We start from the raw sequence: 20,782 nt of genomic DNA on the forward strand, positions 1-20,782 counted from the left end.
CACACAAAGTATATGGAAGAATACAAGAAAAAGTTGAGTCACCAAGAGGAAGGCAGAGTTACCATTGGAAAGCACTGCCTTAACATCCAGCTAAAAGAGAACTGGGAAAAATCCTATGACACGGGTAAAGGAAGGGAGGTGAGCAAAGTGTGTAGAGGTGAGCATGGACATCATTTAGGGGCCACCAGGGGTCGCAATTGCGACACCTGGCTAGCCCCTTGTGATCACTGGCACTGCCTTTGCGTCCCCTGGCATCAGGTGGCAAAATCAGTGCAAGGAACACAGTGGCAGCTCGTACTTATAGACGTTGTTTGGGTTTCCACTTGCTTTGTTTTCTCTCATTTTTTTAATTACACTAATAATTAATAATGTTTCATTTTTCACTATTATTGTAATACAAAATACTGTACAATTAGTTGGAATATGATTTTCTCAAGCAGTTGTGGTAAATAAAAAAATGCTTTAAACTGTATATTGGGTGCGTGCTAACGAGTGTGTGTTTTCGAGAGAGAGTGTAAGTATGAATGCAAACGTGTGTTTGAGTGAAATGGAAGGTCAAATAGCTTGTGATGTCACTTCCGCTACCCCAGGCATTTTGGTGAATTGACATTCATGGGGCTGAGTAAATAATACTAAGTACACATTGTAAAGGGAATAAGTTGAGGGATAGAGATTTGGTGGGTAAGAAAGCAGACAGGGGATGGTACAAAGGAAAGAGGGAGGGATGAAACTAAAGGATTGAACAGAAAGGAAAAGGCAAGAGGAGCAAACTGAATGGGACAGAATTCTCGGTGAAAGAGGGAGAAGACTGGTTTGGGTCTCTGGCAAATAAATGAAAGGAATTGCCAAACACAAGAATTACAAAACAAAATTGAGGGCATTTTTAATTGTGTTAACAAAAGAGAAAATATGGAAAGATTCTGGCATATTTCAATTATCACATAAGGCACGAAGTGTATGAAATGGGGACGACAGAAGAACAGAAGGTGGCAATGAAGCCTACTGTGCTATTTACAATGGAGAATTAGACCCTGGCTTTTCTAATATATGCAAGTGTATATTGTAAATGCTACCAGGAACTGTGCACCACACTCTTGATGTACACTGATGTCATTTGGAAAGCACACGTTAATTTTGGTAGTTTAGCAGGATTAGATATGGTGATCAATTAAAGAAAAATGTGGGTGTGGATCCAGATGTAAAATGGGAATAGTTGGACATGGATTTATGGCTGAAATGGATGGTGCTGATTAGACCTACGGCGGTGACTTATAAAATGCCAATTGGTTACCTGTTCATTTCTGACTCTTTTTTTGATGTGCCAACCCCTCTGGATTGAGACAGTATGCAAGGGGACAATTAAAGACAAGGGAAGCTTTTTGGCCCTTCAAAAGATGATTTTGTAAAGTAAAGCAGACTCCTAATTGCTAGAAGCTAGGAAAACCATTAAAACCCTAGCAGTCAAACCACCAGGGAACCATCAGCACCGCCAGGATCCATAATTCCGGCAGCCTGGTAGAGATCGGATTACGACCTTGTTCACTGCCATGAAAAGTCTGGCATAGAACAGGTGCTGGGGGCCAAGGGGTGGGGGGGCCTGCACTGTTCATGCGCTTGGCCTGGGCAGTGCAGGACACCCCTGCCCAGCACCGTTGGAATGTTTAGCGAACATTGCGAACGTGCAGGTGCACCTTGCGGGCTACAGCATTACCGCCAGCTCGATTACGAGCCAGAGACAATGCTGTAGCCTGTTTCCCACTAGACCGGTGGGCAGAAACTGCGGTTTCCACCCGCTGAGCTCTGGGGAAACCCTTAATTACTGCAGCGGGGTGGTCACCAGGAAGGCAGCAGCCACCCTGTCGGGTGTTTGGCGGGAGGGCGTTCCCATCTGCCAAACTCTTAGTTAGGCCCATAATCTCACAGCAAGTGAGTACGGAATCAGGTTCAGTGAAGAGTTTAAATGGGATTACTTTGGGATGGGTGGAGAATGTGAAATAGGCTAAGGCAATGCCACAGAGGGTCAGGAGCAAATTAGTGAAGCAAATAATGAAAGGGAAGGTTGCATGTCCTTTTAATTATTAGCTATCTATTATATCACCATTCAGTATAATGCTGAAGAAGTGTCAGCTGATCAATCTCTTCTTACCTGTGTTGGAGGATCGATATGTGACTGATTTCATACAGAGGAGGCCATCTCACTGCAATATGCTTCTGATGTAATTAGATTTGTGAGACCTTGTTGGCAGGTGGCAGAGATGTTTTGCTGTTAGGATAACAGGTTTGAAAAGTCTGAAGAATAGGGATGTGGGTGGTCTTTTTGGGTGTGGAAATGGATTTTAAAGAGATGGAAGCAAAATTGTCTTAGTATAAAGACACACTTTAGTATGTTGAAAAGGCAGTGGCAAAGAAAAAGCTAGAGATGAGGAAAATGCAGATACTGCTAAGACATTTAGGCCCATATTTATACTATTTCAGTGCTGCATTTGCGCCATTTTTTTACACAAAAGCGGCGCAAACGTACAAAATACAATTGTATTTTGTAAGTTTGCTCCACTTTTGCGTCAAAAAATTACGCAAATGCAGCACTAAAAAAGTATAAATATGGGCCTGAGTAGTGCGGACAAGGCAGTCATTCTGGGAATTATTAAGGATTTGCAGTGGAGAAGCGCAAGGCAGAGGTGATGGTAGATCGGCAGGGTTCTTGAAAAAAAACAAGTGACCACGTGGTGTCTGGATCAACAAACAGAGTGGACGGGAAATAATGTTTTCTGATGCTGGGAGTCAGATGCCTTTGGTCTATTCTGGTAGGGCAACTGGTTCACAGAACAATGATTGGCACAGTAGCTGAAAGAGTGCAGAAACATTGATTGGTGTTGAGGAGAAAGGCATTTGCAAATAGGAAGGTTTGCTGACAATCAGGACGTGGTAGACAGAATTATTCAAAGGTCGAGGCCTCCTAGACATGTAGGTGATTCATATAGAGAAAATAATCAGTTACATTTGATGGCTTTGATAACTTTGAAAGAAATAAACACAGATTTCAGGGCACTTCAGCGATTATAGCAGACTTGTCTTATTTTGACCTAAATTCTTCCTATGAAAGTATGAAGTGAAGTGATAAAAGCATCAGTGATTGATAGGACACAGGAAAGGTGTATACAGAGATGATGTTCTGCGCAGCAGAGGGTTTTCAAAGAAGAGGGATATGCTTTGACAAGTTTTGTCCTTGAAGAAAGTGTATTATCCTATGGAGCTGTGGAGTGTGGTGGCATGTTGTTAGGAGAGAGGTATGGTGCTAGCAGGTGAAATGGCTTCCACCGTGGGGTACTGGGGAGCTATAACTTAGTGTGGAACAGGTAAACCCCTTGAGTGAGGGTTTTTCCTGTGCACATATTAGGGACATTTAGGAGGGGGTCACAGGAAGGTCGACTTCACCAATAATCAGTGTTGTATTCTTATATGTTGAAAGTCATATCACTCTGGAACCCTGCTGTCTCCCAGCAACTAAGCTGCGACTTCTGGAATGCCTGGGGGGAATTCCAGGGGGAGGAAGCGAGCGGTTGGTGAGGAGGACAGCTGGGCCAGGGGTCGCGACTTATTGCAAATAAAGCCAATAAAAATGAACCACGTTTTCTGTCTTAACATAACCTAAGAACCACAAGTGTACATTTTGTGTTGGAGAAGTGGAGTACTTAGGGCATACATTGAACAAAGATGGAATAAGACCGAAGTTAAAATTCATGGATGCAATAGAGAAGGCTCAAAATAAGGAACAACTAAGATCGTTTCTCAGCTTGGCAGATTATACAAAGTTTGTACATCATTTTGCGGACAAGGTGCATGTGCTGAAAGAATTAATGAAAAAAGGTTGCCATTTTAAGTGGTACAAGGACTGTCAAGAAGCTTTTGATTTGGTTAAGAATTCAATAGTAAAAGCTATCACACTGAAACCGTATGATCCAGAAGATACGACTATGATAGTGGCAGATGCAAGTAATTATGGATTGGGAGCAGCATTATTGCAACAGCATGAAGGCAGGGAGAGAGTGGTAGCTTTTGCGTCGCGTACATTGAAAGGAACTGAACTGACGTATTCAACTATTGAAAAGGAGGCATTGGCATGCTGGTGGAGTGTACAACATTTTCGCACATGTGTTTGGGGTACAGAATTTGAACTTCGTACAGATCACAAACCATTGATAGATATTTTCACCACTAAAGGGGCCAGCAAGGCTACACCTAGAATTGCCAAATGGATATAAAGACTCCAGGAGTATACATTCAAAAGGAAATATGTGCCAGGAATAAAGAATATAAATGCTGATTATTATTCAAAATGGCCGGAAGTGGCATTCATGAGAGAAGTGAGAACATGTAATGTGATAACATTCTGTGAAGAGATATTTAGAAGGGAGGGATGTCCTGGGGAAATAGTGAGTGACAATGGTCCACAGTTCACGTCTATTGAATTTGAAAATTTTCTCAAGAAATGGGGAATTAAACATTGTAAGACACCAGTGTATCATCCGAGGGGTAATGGAATGATTGAAAGATTTAATCGAGTGTTGGGGGAAAACATTCAATTAGCAATGTCCAACAACTCCTCTTGGAGGAATCAGGTTAGAGACATGGTATGGAGTTAGAGAACCACTCCACATAGTGTGACTGGGGAAACACCATTTTTCCTTTTGAAGGGAAGAGTATCGTGTACTGTGGCGGTACCAGCATGGATGGTTAATGAAAAAAGGTGTGAGATTAATCACAAGGAGATTGGTGAAAGGGTGAGAAAGTATCAAGAACAATATGAATCAAGACACAGTGACAAGATTAAGAAGAAGCAAAATGTGTATGAAAAAGGGGCGTGAGTGAGAGTAAGCACGGGGAATATTGCAAGGAAGGGTGAATCTAAACTGTTGGAACCTAGATGTGTGACAGATATGAGGGGATGTTGTGTAAGGTTATTGATGGCAACTGGTGGAATGTAAGAAGGACGGTAAGATGTACTGATGTGGAAAAGAGTGAATGGTTGAGGAAGAAAGGGGTGACTGAAACATAAATTGAGGGTGGCAAAGTAAAAGAGGAGTGTAGTGGCAACAAGACTGTGGTAAGAGGACCCAGCGGAAGAATCAAGGAAAGAACATGGGCATTGAGAGACTATGGGGGTCATTACAACCCTGGCGGACGGTGTTAAAGCGGCAGTAAGACCGCCAACAGGCTGGCGGTCTTTTTTTGAGTATTATGACCATGGCGGTTACCGCCATGGTCATCCGCCGCTTCACCGTTCTGCCTGCTGGGCTGGAGACCTGGGTCTCCAGCCCGGCGGCCGTCACAATACCGCCGTCGGTATTTCGACCCGGCTTACCGCCGTGGATTTCCAGCGGTAGGAACCGCCATGAAATCCATGGCGGTAAGCCCTATCAGTGCCAGGGAACTCCTTCCCTGACACTGATAGGGGTCTTCCCCACCCCGACTCCCTCCCCTACACCCCCCACCACCCCTGCCACCCCCCAAAGGTGGCAGGGCCCCCCTCCCCACCCCGACCCCCAACATCACATAAGTCACACACACACGACACGCACGCAGGCACCACCAACACACATACACGCACACACACCAACATACATGTCTACATCCACACACTCAGTCAGACACGCACACCCATATACAGACATACACGCACACATTCCCAACACACGCAACACACCCGCAAGCATACACGTACTCACACACCCCCTCTACATACACAGACGCACACCCCCATGCACCCACACAACACACAACACCACCCCACCCCCCTCCCCTAACGGACGATCGACTTACCTTGTCCGTCGATCCTCTGGGAGGGGACGGGAGCCATGGGGGCTGCTCCGCCGACACCACACCGCCAACAGAACACCGCCGCGCCGAATCACAGGACGTGATTCGCTGGGCGGTGTTCTGTTGGCGTGGCGGTGGAGGTGGAGCAACCTCCACTTCCCCACCGCCCGCCAGTATGGCTGTTGGCGGCTCTCCGTCGTAAAAAGGATGGAGAGCATCCAACAGTCATGATACGCCGAGCGGCAAACCGCCACTACTGGCGGTCTTCCGCACGGCGGTCCCTCGGCGGTCTTGTTAAAAGACCACCGAGGTTGTAATGACCACCTATGTGTGCTATTAGAGCATCAGAATTAGAAATTTGCATTTAAAAGTTACGTTAAGTTAGTATGAATTGTATTGTTAGAAATATTGTAGGATATGGGATGTGTTGTATTCTTATATGTTGAATGTTATACCACTCTGGAACCCTGCTGTCTCCCAGCAACTAAGCTGCGACTTCTGGAATACCTGGGGGGATTCTAGGAGGAGGAAGCAAGCGGTTGGTGAGAAGGACAGCTGGGCCACGGGTAGCGACTTATTGCGAATAAAGCCAATAAAAAGGAACCACATTTGGGATCTTAACATAAGCATAAGAACCACCATTACGGTCTTAACAATCAGATGAGCCAGTATGAGGCGGGAGACTTTTGGGTGCAGAGAAGCTGTGAAGTTTTGGAAAGGGAAGTCAGGGAAACTGAAAAGGGTTTGGGGGAAACAAAATTGGAGACACTTAAAGAATAAATTGACGGTGACAAAGGAGGCACAGAGATTTAAGGATGTTGGAGATTACAAATGGGATGGCGAAGGGTGGGTTACCTGTTAGATACACATACTATGTTTGTAATATGGCTGAGCTTAGCCCGTGAGGCACTGAGAGTTACTGGTTTTGCTAGTGCATGTCTGTCTTATTAAAATAGCCTTTCAACACCACTGAGGTGCCTGTTTGCATTTGTGTCATCTCTTGCTGGTGGTGGTTTGTGTCTCTCATTCCACACCAATATTATAACTCACTTTCAACACTGTTGAAGTCATTGGGTACTCTGCCTTCTTTGCCTGGTTCAGGAAACTTATGAGGAAACCTATATTAACTCAGAAGTCTTCTACACAGTGGCCACACTCATGTTTTCATTATAATTACCTCACCATAGGGTGAGCCACAAAACGCTGAGACTGTGATAGAATCATGTGAGCCAGTATGAAGATCTAACCGGCGTATCATTGATCCATGGAAAGGAGACTGCATCTTGGTACCTGCCTGTGAGCAGGATTCATTCCAAACTTCAGCATGAAGCACAGTCACATTTGTGCCCTTTCCCATGCACTGGAGTTGGTAGCACTATGGCCGTGCTTTACCATGCATTGCACACTTGGGGCCTGATCTAAAGAAAATGGCCACTTTTCCTGCACCCCTTAGCGCCCCACCTACCGCCACCATGTGTGAGCCGTATTTAAAATATGGCGCACCATGGCCCAGGGAAGGGGGCAATAGTGTCATTATTTTTTACGCTACTGATGTACTCTGCAGGAGTAGAGCCAAAATGTTGGTGCTACTCTTGCAGAGTACATAGGGGCCCAATGTATTCCATGGCATGTCCCCTTTTAACGCCTGCTCTGAGCAGGCGTTAAAAGTGCTGAAAAAAATGGCACAAGGAAATCTCTTAGAATTTCTTGCACCATTTTGTCGGCCCCCTTAGTGGGGGAATGCCCCCTTTGCATACATTATGCCTGGTGCATGCATAATGTAGCCCAAAGGGTTACAAAGTGGCGCAATGCACACATTGCACCACTTTGTAAATATGGCATGGTGGTTTTGGCAATCTAACCTCACATTAGTGTCAAAAGAATGACGCTAATGTGTAGTTAGGATGGTGCTAGGGGCTCTTAAATCAGCCCCTTACTGCCTTGAGTCTCTCTATCCAGGTTCCAAATGACATCTTCTTATCCCCAGCATTCAGGCAATTCTTCTGCGCTGGTAGGGGACACAGGAACCTCAGGAAATCTGCTCATTGGTAATTCTGTTCAGTGCTGTCTCGCCCAGAGCTAGTAAGATGTGTCCTGTCCTATCTACCATGAAGACCCATCCTAAGCTGCAAGCACAGTCATGAATGAATTACCTCTTGGGAAAGGGGAGTAAAGATGGCGGGCCAAAGCAGAGCATGTCACTGACTTTGCTGGAACATTCTCTCCTGGTCCTTACACAGTCACTTCTCTGCAAGGATTGGACCCAATCAAACACCAACAAATGCAGCCAGACCTTATCCCATGACAATTACCAGCTCCACTCCGGAGTGCCTTGCAGGGACACTGCACTATGACAGTCATGCACAGCGTGAGCCCTGGCGTCTTGTCACATTCTCTCCTCTATGGAAGAGGTCCTTTCACAGAGGGCCTGCACCACCTCCATATGGTATACTCAGAAAACAGTGCATCATAAATCTATCACTCTCAGTGGTATTGGAGACAGGCATAGGAACATCTTAGAAGCCAATAAAGGTCACAAATGCTGCCACTAATGACCATAAATGACTCCTTCCGGTCCTTATGTCTGATTCCACTACACAACATTGTTTGCCACTTTTTCTGTGCTCGTGTCCTGGGAATCTTCATCCAGCTCTCTCTCGCCTCCATCTGCAATCTTTTGCTCATTTTCTCTAGCTACACTCTTGAACCCCTCCCTATGGATCTATTTTATTTTGTTAATTTTAATGGAATTGCAACACATGAACTAATGACCTCTGAGCCTGTGCGATAAATGTAGGGAGTCGTCACATCAGTGGCAAACCACAAAATACATTTTGAGAAGAAAAAAAAAGGATATGTATTGCAAGAGAGTGAGCAGCACAACATAAGCGGAGTCGTGATGAACCATGTCCACAGCACTTCTTACCTCTCAACCAATCTCATAATGGCGATTACTGCGAATCAGATTCACACAACTGTGTCTCAATACTGACATTTGGCCACCAGAGCTAACTTGCATGATGAGAATTGAGTAACTAACGAATGGAGGGACCACACCTTTTATATTTTACAATAAGAGAGATGCTATGATTTTCAGGTTTTTATTAGAAAAAATAACATGCCTTGACAAATGCTGTAAATACAGCACTTTTTATCCATTATCCATTGTGGCTTCACAGATACCCAATGTTCGCAGCCCACATGCTTTGTGAGGCAAAATAAATATTTTCTAAATATTTTTAAAATACAGAATAAAATGAACCCAATCCATAATCCTATTGAGAAATTTGCTATCAAGGAAGCAAGTTCCCCCTCAAGTCTCCAAACAGTTGGCGAGTTCCACCGGTGGGGATATGTCAAGTAGCTCTGACTTGAACAGCATCCCATTTAGTCCAGCAGGTGCCCATGTATGGGGTAATATTGGACCACCTCACCAACAAACCCTGAAGCTAAGATTTAACTCGTGGTTTAGACCTTGTTGACAGATTTGTTCGTGTACTCATTGGATATCCCTTTATTTCCAATCTTCCATTGTAGATGGCATTCTGGGATTCTGCGCTCAGCTCAATATGAACACGCCTCCGTGTAGTAGGAAGTGGAGATCTGATTCTTTAGGAAGCACTTCCTAATTAGCAGAACGTTATAATGTTTCTCTCCCTCCTCACAGAGGTCGCTGGATGTTCACCACCTCAGAAGTCTGTATATTGTATGGCTGGTGTCAGCTTTATGAAGATGAATTTATGTTTATATCAATGTCTTCTGGCTGAATTTGTCAATCTTGCCCAACCTTGATTCTGAATCTTCAGCACATTTTCAAACTTCAGTGCCTTTTGAAAATTCATCTTCTTGTGATGTCTAGTATGTCTATGATCCCAGCTCTCTCTGGCACTGTCTGAAAATGGACCCAATGGACCCAGTGCTGGACACCACATGAGACCAGACATTCTCAATGACCTGCAACACACGCTGCACTTAGGCACAAAGGCGAGGATTTCCTTCCAGTACCGGTGTGGCCCAGAGTGTTAAATCTCGGCGGAAGTGATATGCATTGTCTTTATACAGTGGACATTTAGACATCCTCCTATAAAATCTTCTTGTCCTGGTGGCTCAGAGCCTGTGACACACAGTAAGGGATGATCCCAACGACAACAAGAGGCACTGCTGCACTCTTACAAAACGACAACACGTAGAAAAGCAGCTCCACCTTCGTTGGTGGCTTGAAAGTGTCAAAGAGGTGGAGGACAATGAGGGAGGATATGATGCAGCATAGACGAAAAGTGACCTGCGTGCCTTGTTTCCCCTGGCAGCTCTCCTGGTACATGCGAGAGTTGAGAGCCAGCCCCAGGCCACAGAAGATCCCCAGGTTCCTGAGTAGGCCGGCGAAGGGGGTGGTGTCGATGTGGATCCACTCGGGTTTGCAGCACCAGCGCTTGGCTTTCTCCAGGGTCCAGAGAAGGTCTATGCCCAGGGCTTTTAGAATGAGGTAGAATCCCAGAGCGAAGGCAAAGAGGAACAGGGTGGTGGAGAGGTATTTTTTCAAGTTTGCCTTGTAGATGGAAGGGATGTGATGGAAAGCTTCAGCAACGGCCATCCCTATAAACACAAAAGAAAACAACAAATTATATAAATATTTTTAACAATATCAGAAAAAAGATGAGACTCAAAGAAGGGCACTTGTGCAACATAACCAAAAGCAAAATTAATATTAACACATAGACCAGAATGAAGTCCAAGGATCATACAAATCAGACTCCATAAACAAATACTGAGTAACACAATCAGTTACTCCAAATAGTTTGCACTAGAATATGATGGATCCCTTTTACTTGGTGCCTGGCTACAACTGCCCCAACTTACAAACACATGTAAACCTGATTATTTTTATGGCCTCTAACGGCTGTTTGGAGCAATGTTTGCTATTCCATGTGAGATCGTTCACACCAATGCATGCTCTTGCTCACGTATATAATTGGTACCCCAGTATACAAAGGTAAGGCAGAAGAGGAACATTCATACAACTAACCTGAAATGACCCCGGTGATGACTTGATGCGGAAAGTGAGCTGCGAGGAATATCCTGGACAAACAAACACAGATCTGAACCACCCAGAACCCTGTCCAGACAGCACCGCGGAGGCACCTGGAACACAAGAAGAGCAACGTATTAAGTTAAAGGGAACTAAGCAATGTAATAATCAAAACTTTACAAAAAGAATATAAACTAGCACATGGTTAGTTGGGGTAACAATGGGGCATACTTGCACTAAGGTTTGCAAAGCCAGCGGGGGAAGCCCCTCATGTCCATGTTTGCCAGCAGCTTTTGAGAACCGCATTACAGATGTCTTTCAATTTGCCCATGGAATTTGTCCAGGGAAAACAGATACCACAGTATTTCACAACCCCTGTAGTGTAACTCCATGTGTGTCTGGGTTTTCACCCTCAGATTGAGGAATCTATGCGGGAATCCATGCTTTCCTCTAAAATTCTTTACACACAAATATATGAATTGTTTAGCTCTGTAAGAAAATGACGTATTATTGCCCAAGCACAAGCAACGTGTTTGGCAGTATTATAGGAGTTGTTTTTACCTCGGGCAAAGGAGAAAAACCAACCTGACAGTAGTTAAAAAGGGCCAAATTAAAATCGTAATAAAAAACAAGCACCGGCAAACTTGTTTCAAAACACACACCTTGTCACAGTAGTCCCTGGCACTGAAAGGAACTGCTTTTGTGTTTATACTACTTCTTGTAAAAGGGCAGAATGTCGTCATTCACAGTAAAGTTAGCAATTACCTGAAGTGGGCTCACCCACTGCCACTTGCTATACGCTGTAGTGGGAGGAAGAAAAATGTGAGTGACTGAGGGATAGACTAATGGATTAGGAAGACTGACTGAAAGCCCCCAAAGGTTAGTATTTTATATATATAATTCTAGTAACATCAAAAGGTCTTTGCTAGTGTCAGACCGAATGACGCTATCTGTCCGACAAAAATTGGTCTCCCTTTCTCTTTCTGTCTCTATTCAAGAACTTACCCACTCTTTTGGCCGTGTACTGATCTACAAGGCAATGTCTCCACTTGTAATGGGTGGGACAACACTGAAAACAGTAGGTGTTCTCTTGTTCAATCCAGAAAACAGACATTCCATCGACCAATAAAGTACTCGAGAGGCAGTCTGCCTAAACAGGATGGAAAGAACGCTGCTAATGATTGAGGAAAATATAATCAATGATTGGCTTATGTTACTCGAAGTGTTGAACGGCACTCGGTTAAAACGGCCCCAAAGCAAGTGATTGGTGCCTGAATTTGAGAAAGCATAAAGACAATTTCCGTTGTAAAATTGTTTGATCAGATGGGAGGAAGTATAGACAAGACTTGGACATCGTCAGTGTGATGTCTCCTTAGCTGCTCTTGGTCACTCTAATTAACTCCGCAGTCGCAAATTAGTCCCTTTAAATGTTTCGCAAGCCCCCTAGCTTGCGCTTCATCACTCACCAGTTCTTTAACGTGGGTGGGTTCTTCTTCAGCACGATGGAGAGAAGAGATGTCACCATCACGTAGTAAACTCCAGCAGCTCCCATCGCATGACCAGAAGGACTTCCTGTGGAAATGAAACATGACGTGCTATAAATATCAGGTCATTGGATGCTGATGTGTTCATTATGAACCAGGACCACTGAACTCTTAGAATTATGCATATAAAACATAGGTCACACAGGAGCTAAACTAAAGTACACCCATTAATTTCTGGGCACAATGAGAAGCTGAGCTGATGACCTTAGTTTGAGTAAACACTCCTTTTCTCCTGCTGCCCCTACTAGTTGTTCCAGGTTCTACCTTGATTTATCAATTGGACAATGTTTATCCAGCCACGGATTAGCAAAATCTAGTGCAGTCTTTAGAGTCACCAGTAGATATGCTAACAATCATCCCTGAAACTCACTATATGTAAATTTACCACAATTTTGACAATTTTTACTAAGGCTAACCTAAAAATCGAACTGGAGTTTAGTTTTCAGTGCCTCAACGAGCCCAGTCCTATTTATCAAACTATACCTTAATTGTACCCATCACCCAGTAATTGCGCATAGATTTCGGAATGACTATGCACCATTTATTGAGAGGATACCCACAACGGGGAGCACACTCTCGAGGTGTACAATTAATCAGGTCAGAGTGGTAAAATTACATCTTTTTGCATCAATTCCCGAGTGACGTAACAACACTATGAAACACATCTCCAACTCATCTGACAGAATTTGGGTACTTAGTAGGCGTATTTACATTTTTAACCATAACGCTTCACAGACCAACGACCAACTCAACTGTAATGACACTTAAGAGAGAGCAGTTGAGCCCCGAGGGCAATCTAAAACTCAGGAAGGTGAAGAGTATAAATCAGGTATTATTTGTATAGCGCAGCCACCCGAGTGGGTATCCAGGTGCTTACTGCAGATATTTATTTGAAAAGCCAGGTTTGCAGTCCCTTTCTGAAGCGGGTCAGCAAGGGTGCGGTGTGGAGGTGGAGCGCATTCCAGGCTTTGGTGACGAGGTGGGAGAAGGAGCATCCTCCAATGCGGCAGCATCATATACATGGTATCTTTGTGACGGCGATGTGTGTCGAGCGGAGGTTCCTGGTCGGTTGGTGAAGGCGAAGGCGGAGGTTCAGGTAGGTGGGTCCTTGGTTACAGAGGGCTTTGTAGGCATGGGTCATGAGCCTGAAAAGGCATCTTTTCTGGATCGGGAGCCAATGGAGGTTCTTCAGGTGCTGGATGTTGAGGGTTCTCTTGGGCAGGTTGAGGATCAGTCAGGCAGCTGCGTCCTGGATCGTCTGGAGTCTCTGCATGACTTCGGTGGTGGTGCCTGCATAGAGTGCGTTGCCATAGTCCAGTCAGCTGGTGATGAGGGCATGCATTTGTGTCTTCCTTGTGCTGATGGGGAGCCACTTGAAGGTCTCGTGGAGCACGCAAGGAATGTGGACGCAGGCTGCGGAAATGTCAAAGACCTGGCGTTTCATGGAAAGATAGCTGTTGTGAATAATGTTGAGGTTGCAGGCATGCTCTTTCAGTGTGGGGATGGGTCTGTGGTCTGAAGGCCACCAGAAGTTGTTCCAGAGGGCTGAGTCTGCCGAAATTCAGAACCTCTGTTTTGTCTGTGTTGAGCTTCAGCCAGTTGTCCTTCACCCAGTCAGAAACGTTCTTCACACAGTTGTGGAAGTTGGTCTTCATCTTGGTGGGGTCTGTTGAGAGTGTGAGGACGAGCTACCATTCCTCAGCGTAAGAGATGATGTTGATGTTGTGCGATCTCACAATATCTGCGAGTGGAGTACTACACACTCATTACCAGAGACTGCATGCCAGCGAAAGGCCCAGTCTGGGCTGAAGGATTTGGATCAGAAAGAGCACATTGTTTGACTGGAAAATTGTGGAAACTGGTGTTTGGCCGGGTTAAGAGGTGGAGAGGGTGTGAGATGTTAGGCGAGTTATTGAGGGACATTCTTGTGGAATACGGAAGTAAGGAGTTTTTATAGGCAGTCAACAAGCCAGATGGGGAGCGGTGGGTGAGTGTGTGTCTACCCAGTTTGAGTTGAGGAAAGTTGATTGTTAGGAGACTTTGGGTACTGTGAGAAGCCTGCTAGCAGGAACTTATAGTAGTCAAGCACACTCATGACCACGGTGTTAATAAGTTACTTTGCTGTCTGAAAGGGGCTGGAGGAATCTATATTTCTGATACTCAATACAAGTGACATTGGGGCACTAGTGGTGGTTACAAATTGTACTATGGCCACTATCATTGTTTCCCTAAGTGGCCAAATTAATTTATTGAAATCCCACACTTTAGGATGTGTGTCGGGTAACAAATAGGTAATCTCTGACTCAAGTGCAAATGAAAATGTGCAAGTGTTTGACCATGTTTAGTTGACTTTTCAGGAGGAGATAACTGATGAAGTAGTTGCAACATATGTATTCAATTACAATGGGTGATAACTAAATAATATATGTGACCACGAGTGTCGGTGTGAAAAACAATCAAAATCTATGAACAAATGGGGCTCTCTTGTTACAAAAAGTAGTCCAGTCCAGCCCTAACATTTTTTCCGAAAGCCTGGTTCCTTTTCTCTACAGATCAGTGATTACCTAAAAAGAGATTGGAGACCACATGCAAACCACATTTTTTTCATAAGAACTTGGGTGCTCACCTGGACCGGTTTCACAAGTGACCGGGTACTGCTCGATGACAGGCGCTGACGTGTTGTTGTAATAATCAGTGTCATGGACCCACCAGTATGGTCTCTGCCCAAATAGGATCCTGCAATACAAATTGAGAGGTTAATGGCTGACAGAGGGTAAAGTCAAACAATAGTTGTAGCTGTCACTGACACAGGATTATCGCATAAAGTAACTCAATAGGTTGAGATTCCCATGCAGTGATTTCTGTTCTTGCTCCACCCTAGAACGCCCACTGACTTCCTGCAGCTCTCATTACATAGAAGCTGTTTGCATGAGACAGTGATGCAGTGCGACTGTTATAGCTATGACCTACAGTGGACACGATACATGTGATCACTGGTCCAAGCAAGCAGTGATTTCTGCACTCGTATGTTCTTGCATATGTGCAGGGCTGTGTGCAAAATGCTGGGACTGCAGTACTGAAAGGAAACAACCTTTTCACAGAAGATGTCTGTTCATGCCAGGCACAACAACAAAGACACAGCTGGAAGGAGGGCAGTGCCGCTGTTCCAGCTGTTTGCATTGGAGAGAGGTTTGATGTATTTACATAGGCACATCTCCATGGACGTCATTTAGGAGTCGCCAGGGGTCGCAGCTGCGACCTCTGGCTTGCCCTTTGCTACCCTTGGCACTGCCTTTGCGACCCCTCTCTTCAGAGGTGGCAAATTCAATACAAGGAACACAGTGGCATCTCGTCCTTATGGACGCCAGTTGGGACTCCGCTCCCCTTGTTTTCTGTCACTTTTTTATTACACCAATAGTGAATAATAAAATATTATTCACTATTGGTGTAATCAAAACGTCAATAACCCCTTCCATGGCAGCTGAGGCAAGTAAAAATTCTTTTAAATGTATGTTGTGTTGCGCGGTTGCGGGTGAGAGTGTGTTTAAGTGACAGAGCGTTTGTGTAAGTGTGAATCTGTGCGCATGTGTGAAAATGTGTCTGAGTGAAAGTGGAGGTCAAAGGGCGTGTGATGTCACTTCCGCTACCCCTGGCATGTGGGTGAATTGACGCCCATGCACAGCTCATGTCCAGTTTAGGGAAACTATGAGATGGACCACTTGTAAAATAAATAATCTGAAGAAGCCGTGAGGAAAATGCAATGTAATATACAGATTAAGTCTATACAGCGACTTGTGCCAGCTTCTGGACTCAAATAAAGTGGCCGTTTTGCAGCCTCCTCTTAATGCACGAGGGGTCGGCTGCAGCTAGACTTCGGATACTACTTTATAGTAGTGTAGTATGTGCTCAAAATACCCTCCACAATTCACATTTGTGCACAATGAAAGTAATTTTTGGGGGGTCCCAACGTTCATCCCTGTAGATGGTGAATGGAAGCTGTGGACTATTTTCAAATGTTTCCCACTTTTCACTTACTAACAACTTAAGGATTGTGATGAGAGCATAAAATGCAGGTCAACAGGACGTAGTACAAAAAACTTTCACATTACTATGTTGGGCTTTTGCTTGCATTACACTAAGACCTAAATGAAGCACATAAATGAGTCACTTTTTTCTCTGTACTGTTTCTAATTTGTAGAGCTAGGTGTATGTTGCATTGTCTTCATCAACTTTTAATAAAGACACACGAGGTGATATAATTTACTTGTATTTTGAAACAATAAAAATGTGTCTTTCAATTGCTGTATTTCAAAAGTGAGCTATTTTCTGTTTCACTTCAAAGGATTTCGGGTATCAATTTTATTGATGTCACTTGTTTTAAAAATGTTGTAAGCAATAACCTGTATTTTGATGGAGCAAACAATTTTGTCCTGCAACATTCTGAATCAAGGGCTGAACTTGACTCTAACACAGATCTGCAAATGCCTCAGAATAGAAAAAATCTAATTTGCTTCTTATGAAATTGATTTATAGAGAATTTGCTACTTATACCTCAGATTTATCATTCAATCAGATGGCGATCTGTTAAAGAATCATAGACCCATCACCCACCATCAAAATGTGGTCATTTTTACCATTGCAGTTGTTACTTGTCACGTAACAACATTATTCGATTACCTGCAGTTGCCTGTGTTTCAGATCCATTTACATTACAGAAAAACACCTGTAGCCTATTCGGCAAAGCTATAGAAACCACTAAAAACGAATCACCCACTAATGTCATTTTTAAGCAGTTGTAAAGCTCTATTGAAATCCTGTAATACCTCTGGAGTCACACAAGGGTTTGAAAATGGGAGTATTTTACTTCCTCTCTTTCAAAGGTGGTCGTAAAATAATTTCTTAGCGAGAGTGCAAAAGTAATTATCTATCCTGCAGGTATAATATACAATTCAACCCGTTGCTGTTTGCATTTAAGTAACCTGTACATTATTAGTTGTGGGAAATTTGTGTACGTTAAAAGGTATGTTTTTCTCCTTAACGCCCCTCTTCAGATCGACAGCAATAAAAGTAGAGCGCCCTCTAGAGGCGGCTGACTGCTTACGTCACTCAGCTGGCCTTCTAACTAGGGCGGTCTGGGTGGAGCCTTCAGTAGTGTTCTTTGTATCTGTTATTCCCTATTTGTGTCTGTTGGGACTACCTGGAGTAAAACAGACCACTGTACCCCGTATGTGGTGGTCCGGTAACACCTCAGCCTATACACTACAGTGTAAACAAAATTGACAAGAAATTCCCTTTTTTCAATATTTTGTGTTCTCCTTGGTTCACCTAAACTTTGAAGACTACCAAAACTTGCTTTTGTTGACAGCCTTGGACATTTGTTTGGGGTAAAAAAAACTGTGACTGACGCGTCACCAAGTGAATAAAGAAGAGGATACCTGGCCGCCAGGAAGCCTCACCTCCAGAGCAGGAGCATGTTCATCATACCTAGTTCCAAATGTCTATAACACCCCCAGGAGTAAACCACTTAAGGAAAAGAGCAGAGCACAAAGAAATTAGATCTGTCCAGAAAATTCCCTTGGTGGAATGGCCCAGGGCTTGATTACGAAGCACTGGTTGCACAAAGCATATAATAGCTCGCGACGAGCATGTCTGGATGGTGCCATATACAGGTGCATTTACTCACTGATTACAGGTGATACAGAGGACAAAATATTTGTCCAATGCCACAGGCTTCTGAACAGGGCTCAGAACAAGAAATTCTGAGGATCCCTACTCAACAAATCTAGACTACAGTTCGACAAAGTTCTAAAAAGACCATCAAACTTAAATTAAGCAGTATTCAGATGGTACAATCGGTGGTTTAAGGCGCCACTCATTTCCTCCCCATCCTCCTGACTACAGGATGGGATGCATCACTCTAATAAGTTATCCTTCTGTTGCAACGAATGCTGGTTCTTGTAGTACCCCAGGAAGTTCGGCTCATATAGCTTGGTGCATTGAATTAAAACAGAAAGAACTGATGCAGTCTGGGTAAATGTACCCACTTAAGCTGCTCCCGCTGTAGGAACATTTTGCGCTTGCAACCTTGCGTTTGTAGAAGAAAAGTGAAAATGTCTCTTCTCTGGCACTGAGTTGAAACAGCATGAACCAAATAACTGATACAGTCTGGCTAAATGTACCCAGTTAAGCTACTCATCTTGTAGGAACCTTGAAGCTGTAGAAGAAAAGTGAAAATGCCCTTTCGCTGGAAGTAAGAATGGGCTAGAGTCAATACCCAACTCTCGCAATAACATGGGGTCTATGATAATCTTTTTCTTTCATGGACCATGTTGTATGAGCCGTGAAAACAGACAAAATGCGCAATTTGTAAGCAAAAAATGATACAGCAAAATAGCGAAGACCAAAATATCAGCAAGGCAAGCATGTATAGTAGTTTTAGGTTTACTTTACTTAACTCCACATCTGTATACCTTGACAATATATGCATCAAGGTAGGTAGAAATGGAGTTAAGATGAGTAAATCTCTACTTACCTAGATGCACGAACCTACTCAATATCCTGGTCTTTGGTATTTTGGCCGAGATGTTTCTGTGGTTGATATTTCAACTTATATACCAACAAATGTTCTCTGAATCTGGCTGAGGTATTTATAACCTCCATAATAAAATAAATATTGAACCTTTCATGAATGAAATATTGTCAATAGAATTCTGTTCCTAATTAGAGTTGGGAAGGGCCAGCCATATCAAGAAATGAGGGAAACAACCCAGCTGGAGGTGGCAGAGCAATCCTGGCAAGGAGGCAAAAAGGGCGAAAATATCACATCGTCCATGCATCAAACATTCTTGTACCAGCCCTGAATTGTGATGAATTAACAATTGAGTGATCCTGCGGACACAGTACTCACCATTTGAAGACGAGGTTGAGCCAGTCTCCGATCACGGCCACCCAGATGAGCTTGATGCCCACCGCCTCGCACAGGTGGAACCAGATGGGGAAGAAGACGAAGAAGGTGTTGCGGAGGTCAGCGGCGAAGGAGACGAACATGAACCAGTCCTGGGAGCTCTTGTAGTTCACCTGGAGGTACTGCACCATCTGGGCCCCGGAGTCGTGGAGGAGGTCCATGCTGGTCGCCATGTTGGTTCTATTACAAAGTTTGTGGACCTGCTGTGAGCTCAGTCAACGCCTCTCTATCTGTCTCCGCTCACTCTGCTCTGCTCCTGCTCTGCTCTGCTGCTCCTTTTATACCATCCTGACCTCTTGTTTGCTGCTCAGTGATGTCACGGCCAACGATCTTTGGACCCAAAAACACTTTCCACAGAATGGACAAAACAGCCAAGCACTGGAACATCGACGTAGGTGACTCACACGTACGAAGACGACCTTGTGTGAAAAAAACACCCTGCTCAGCCACACACTGCACCTGTGGGACACTAACCCCCTGTGCGCTCAGGTTTCACGTGAAGGGCATTTTTATTGATTCTGAAACAACCTGTAAAAGCAGCTGCCGTAAACAGGCTTTAGCCTCCCAATGCACATTATCGATCACTGAGTGTTGAAGAAAGGAAGTCTGTGCACAGGTATATAGATGAGTTTCACTGAAAAGTTTGAGGTATTTTTCAAAGATCTGTAATCCTCGTTAAGTTTTTAAACGGTACCGAAGTTCTGAAAAACAGTGGATTTGAGCACAACCCTATGTAAAAAAAAAACCTTAGAAAAGGAAAATCATGCGGAAAATGTTTTTGGGGGAGAACTTTTCCACCGCCAATGTGAACTTCGTGAGGTTGTCCATTTGTCATCTACTCAGAACATTGCTGGCAAATGTATCATTTCCGACTCTTCCATTCTGCAGTTTGTTTCTCTGCCTAAACATCCCGAAAATTTGCATCATCAGCAAGTGGCTTGTCACAAAAACACCTAGGCCCAGATTTATACTCTGTTTGCGCCAAATTTGAGTCATTTTTTTACACAAATTGGCGAACCCTAACTACATATTTATACTTTGGTGCTAGACCCATCTAGCTCCAAAGTTTTGGAGTTAAAGTAATTTTTTGCTTGCCAGAAACTACCATGCATCAATGAGATGCAAGGTAGGCATTCCCGTGCAAAAAATGCCGATATGACCTTAGCGCTAAATCAAGCATGGTGGGAAGGGGGCCTTAAATAATGGTGCTATGCTTGCTTAGCACCATTATTTAACGCCTGGGTCAGGGCAGGCATTAGGGGACCTATGGGCCTATTTCCATGGACAGAAACCATGGAAATAGGCCCACAGGTGCCCTTCCGTAGCCCCAGGGACACCCCCACCCACAACAGAGGGACGCCAGAGGATGGGGGCACCCATCACATGTAAGTAAAGTAAGTACAGGTGAGTATTACATTTCTTGCCATGGGG

General features: G+C 44.1%; 1 protein-coding gene across 1 annotated transcript; it reads right to left on the minus strand.

Moving 5' to 3' along the window:
- Positions 1-8,904: 8,904 nt before the first annotated feature.
- LOC138299477 (glucose-6-phosphatase catalytic subunit 1-like) lies at positions 8,905-19,614 on the minus strand. Its single transcript, XM_069237745.1, has 5 exons — positions 19,295-19,614; positions 15,014-15,123; positions 12,310-12,415; positions 10,841-10,956; positions 8,905-10,410 (listed from the first exon to the last, which is right to left on the minus strand). The coding sequence occupies exons 1-5, from the start codon at positions 19,522-19,524 to the stop codon at positions 9,899-9,901; spliced, it is 1,074 nt and encodes a 357-aa protein (XP_069093846.1). The 5' UTR covers positions 19,525-19,614; the 3' UTR covers positions 8,905-9,898.
- Positions 19,615-20,782: the final 1,168 nt, after the last annotated feature.

Source organism: Pleurodeles waltl, chromosome 6 (genome assembly GCF_031143425.1).
Source record: "Pleurodeles waltl isolate 20211129_DDA chromosome 6, aPleWal1.hap1.20221129, whole genome shotgun sequence".
Taxonomy (NCBI): Eukaryota; Metazoa; Chordata; class Amphibia; order Caudata; family Salamandridae; genus Pleurodeles; species Pleurodeles waltl.

Coding starts and splice junctions, on each gene's coding strand:
- LOC138299477 (XM_069237745.1), bottom strand. CDS start 19,524: ATGGCGACCAGCATGGACCTCCTCCACGACTCCGGGGCCCAGATGGTG. Junction 12,416..15,013: donor CACTTGTGAAACCGGTCCAG/GTGAGCACCCAA, acceptor TCATTTCCACAG/GAAGTCCTTCTGGTCATGCG. Junction 10,957..12,309: donor CCACCCACGTTAAAGAACTG/GTGAGTGATGAA, acceptor CTTGTGTTCCAG/GTGCCTCCGCGGTGCTGTCT.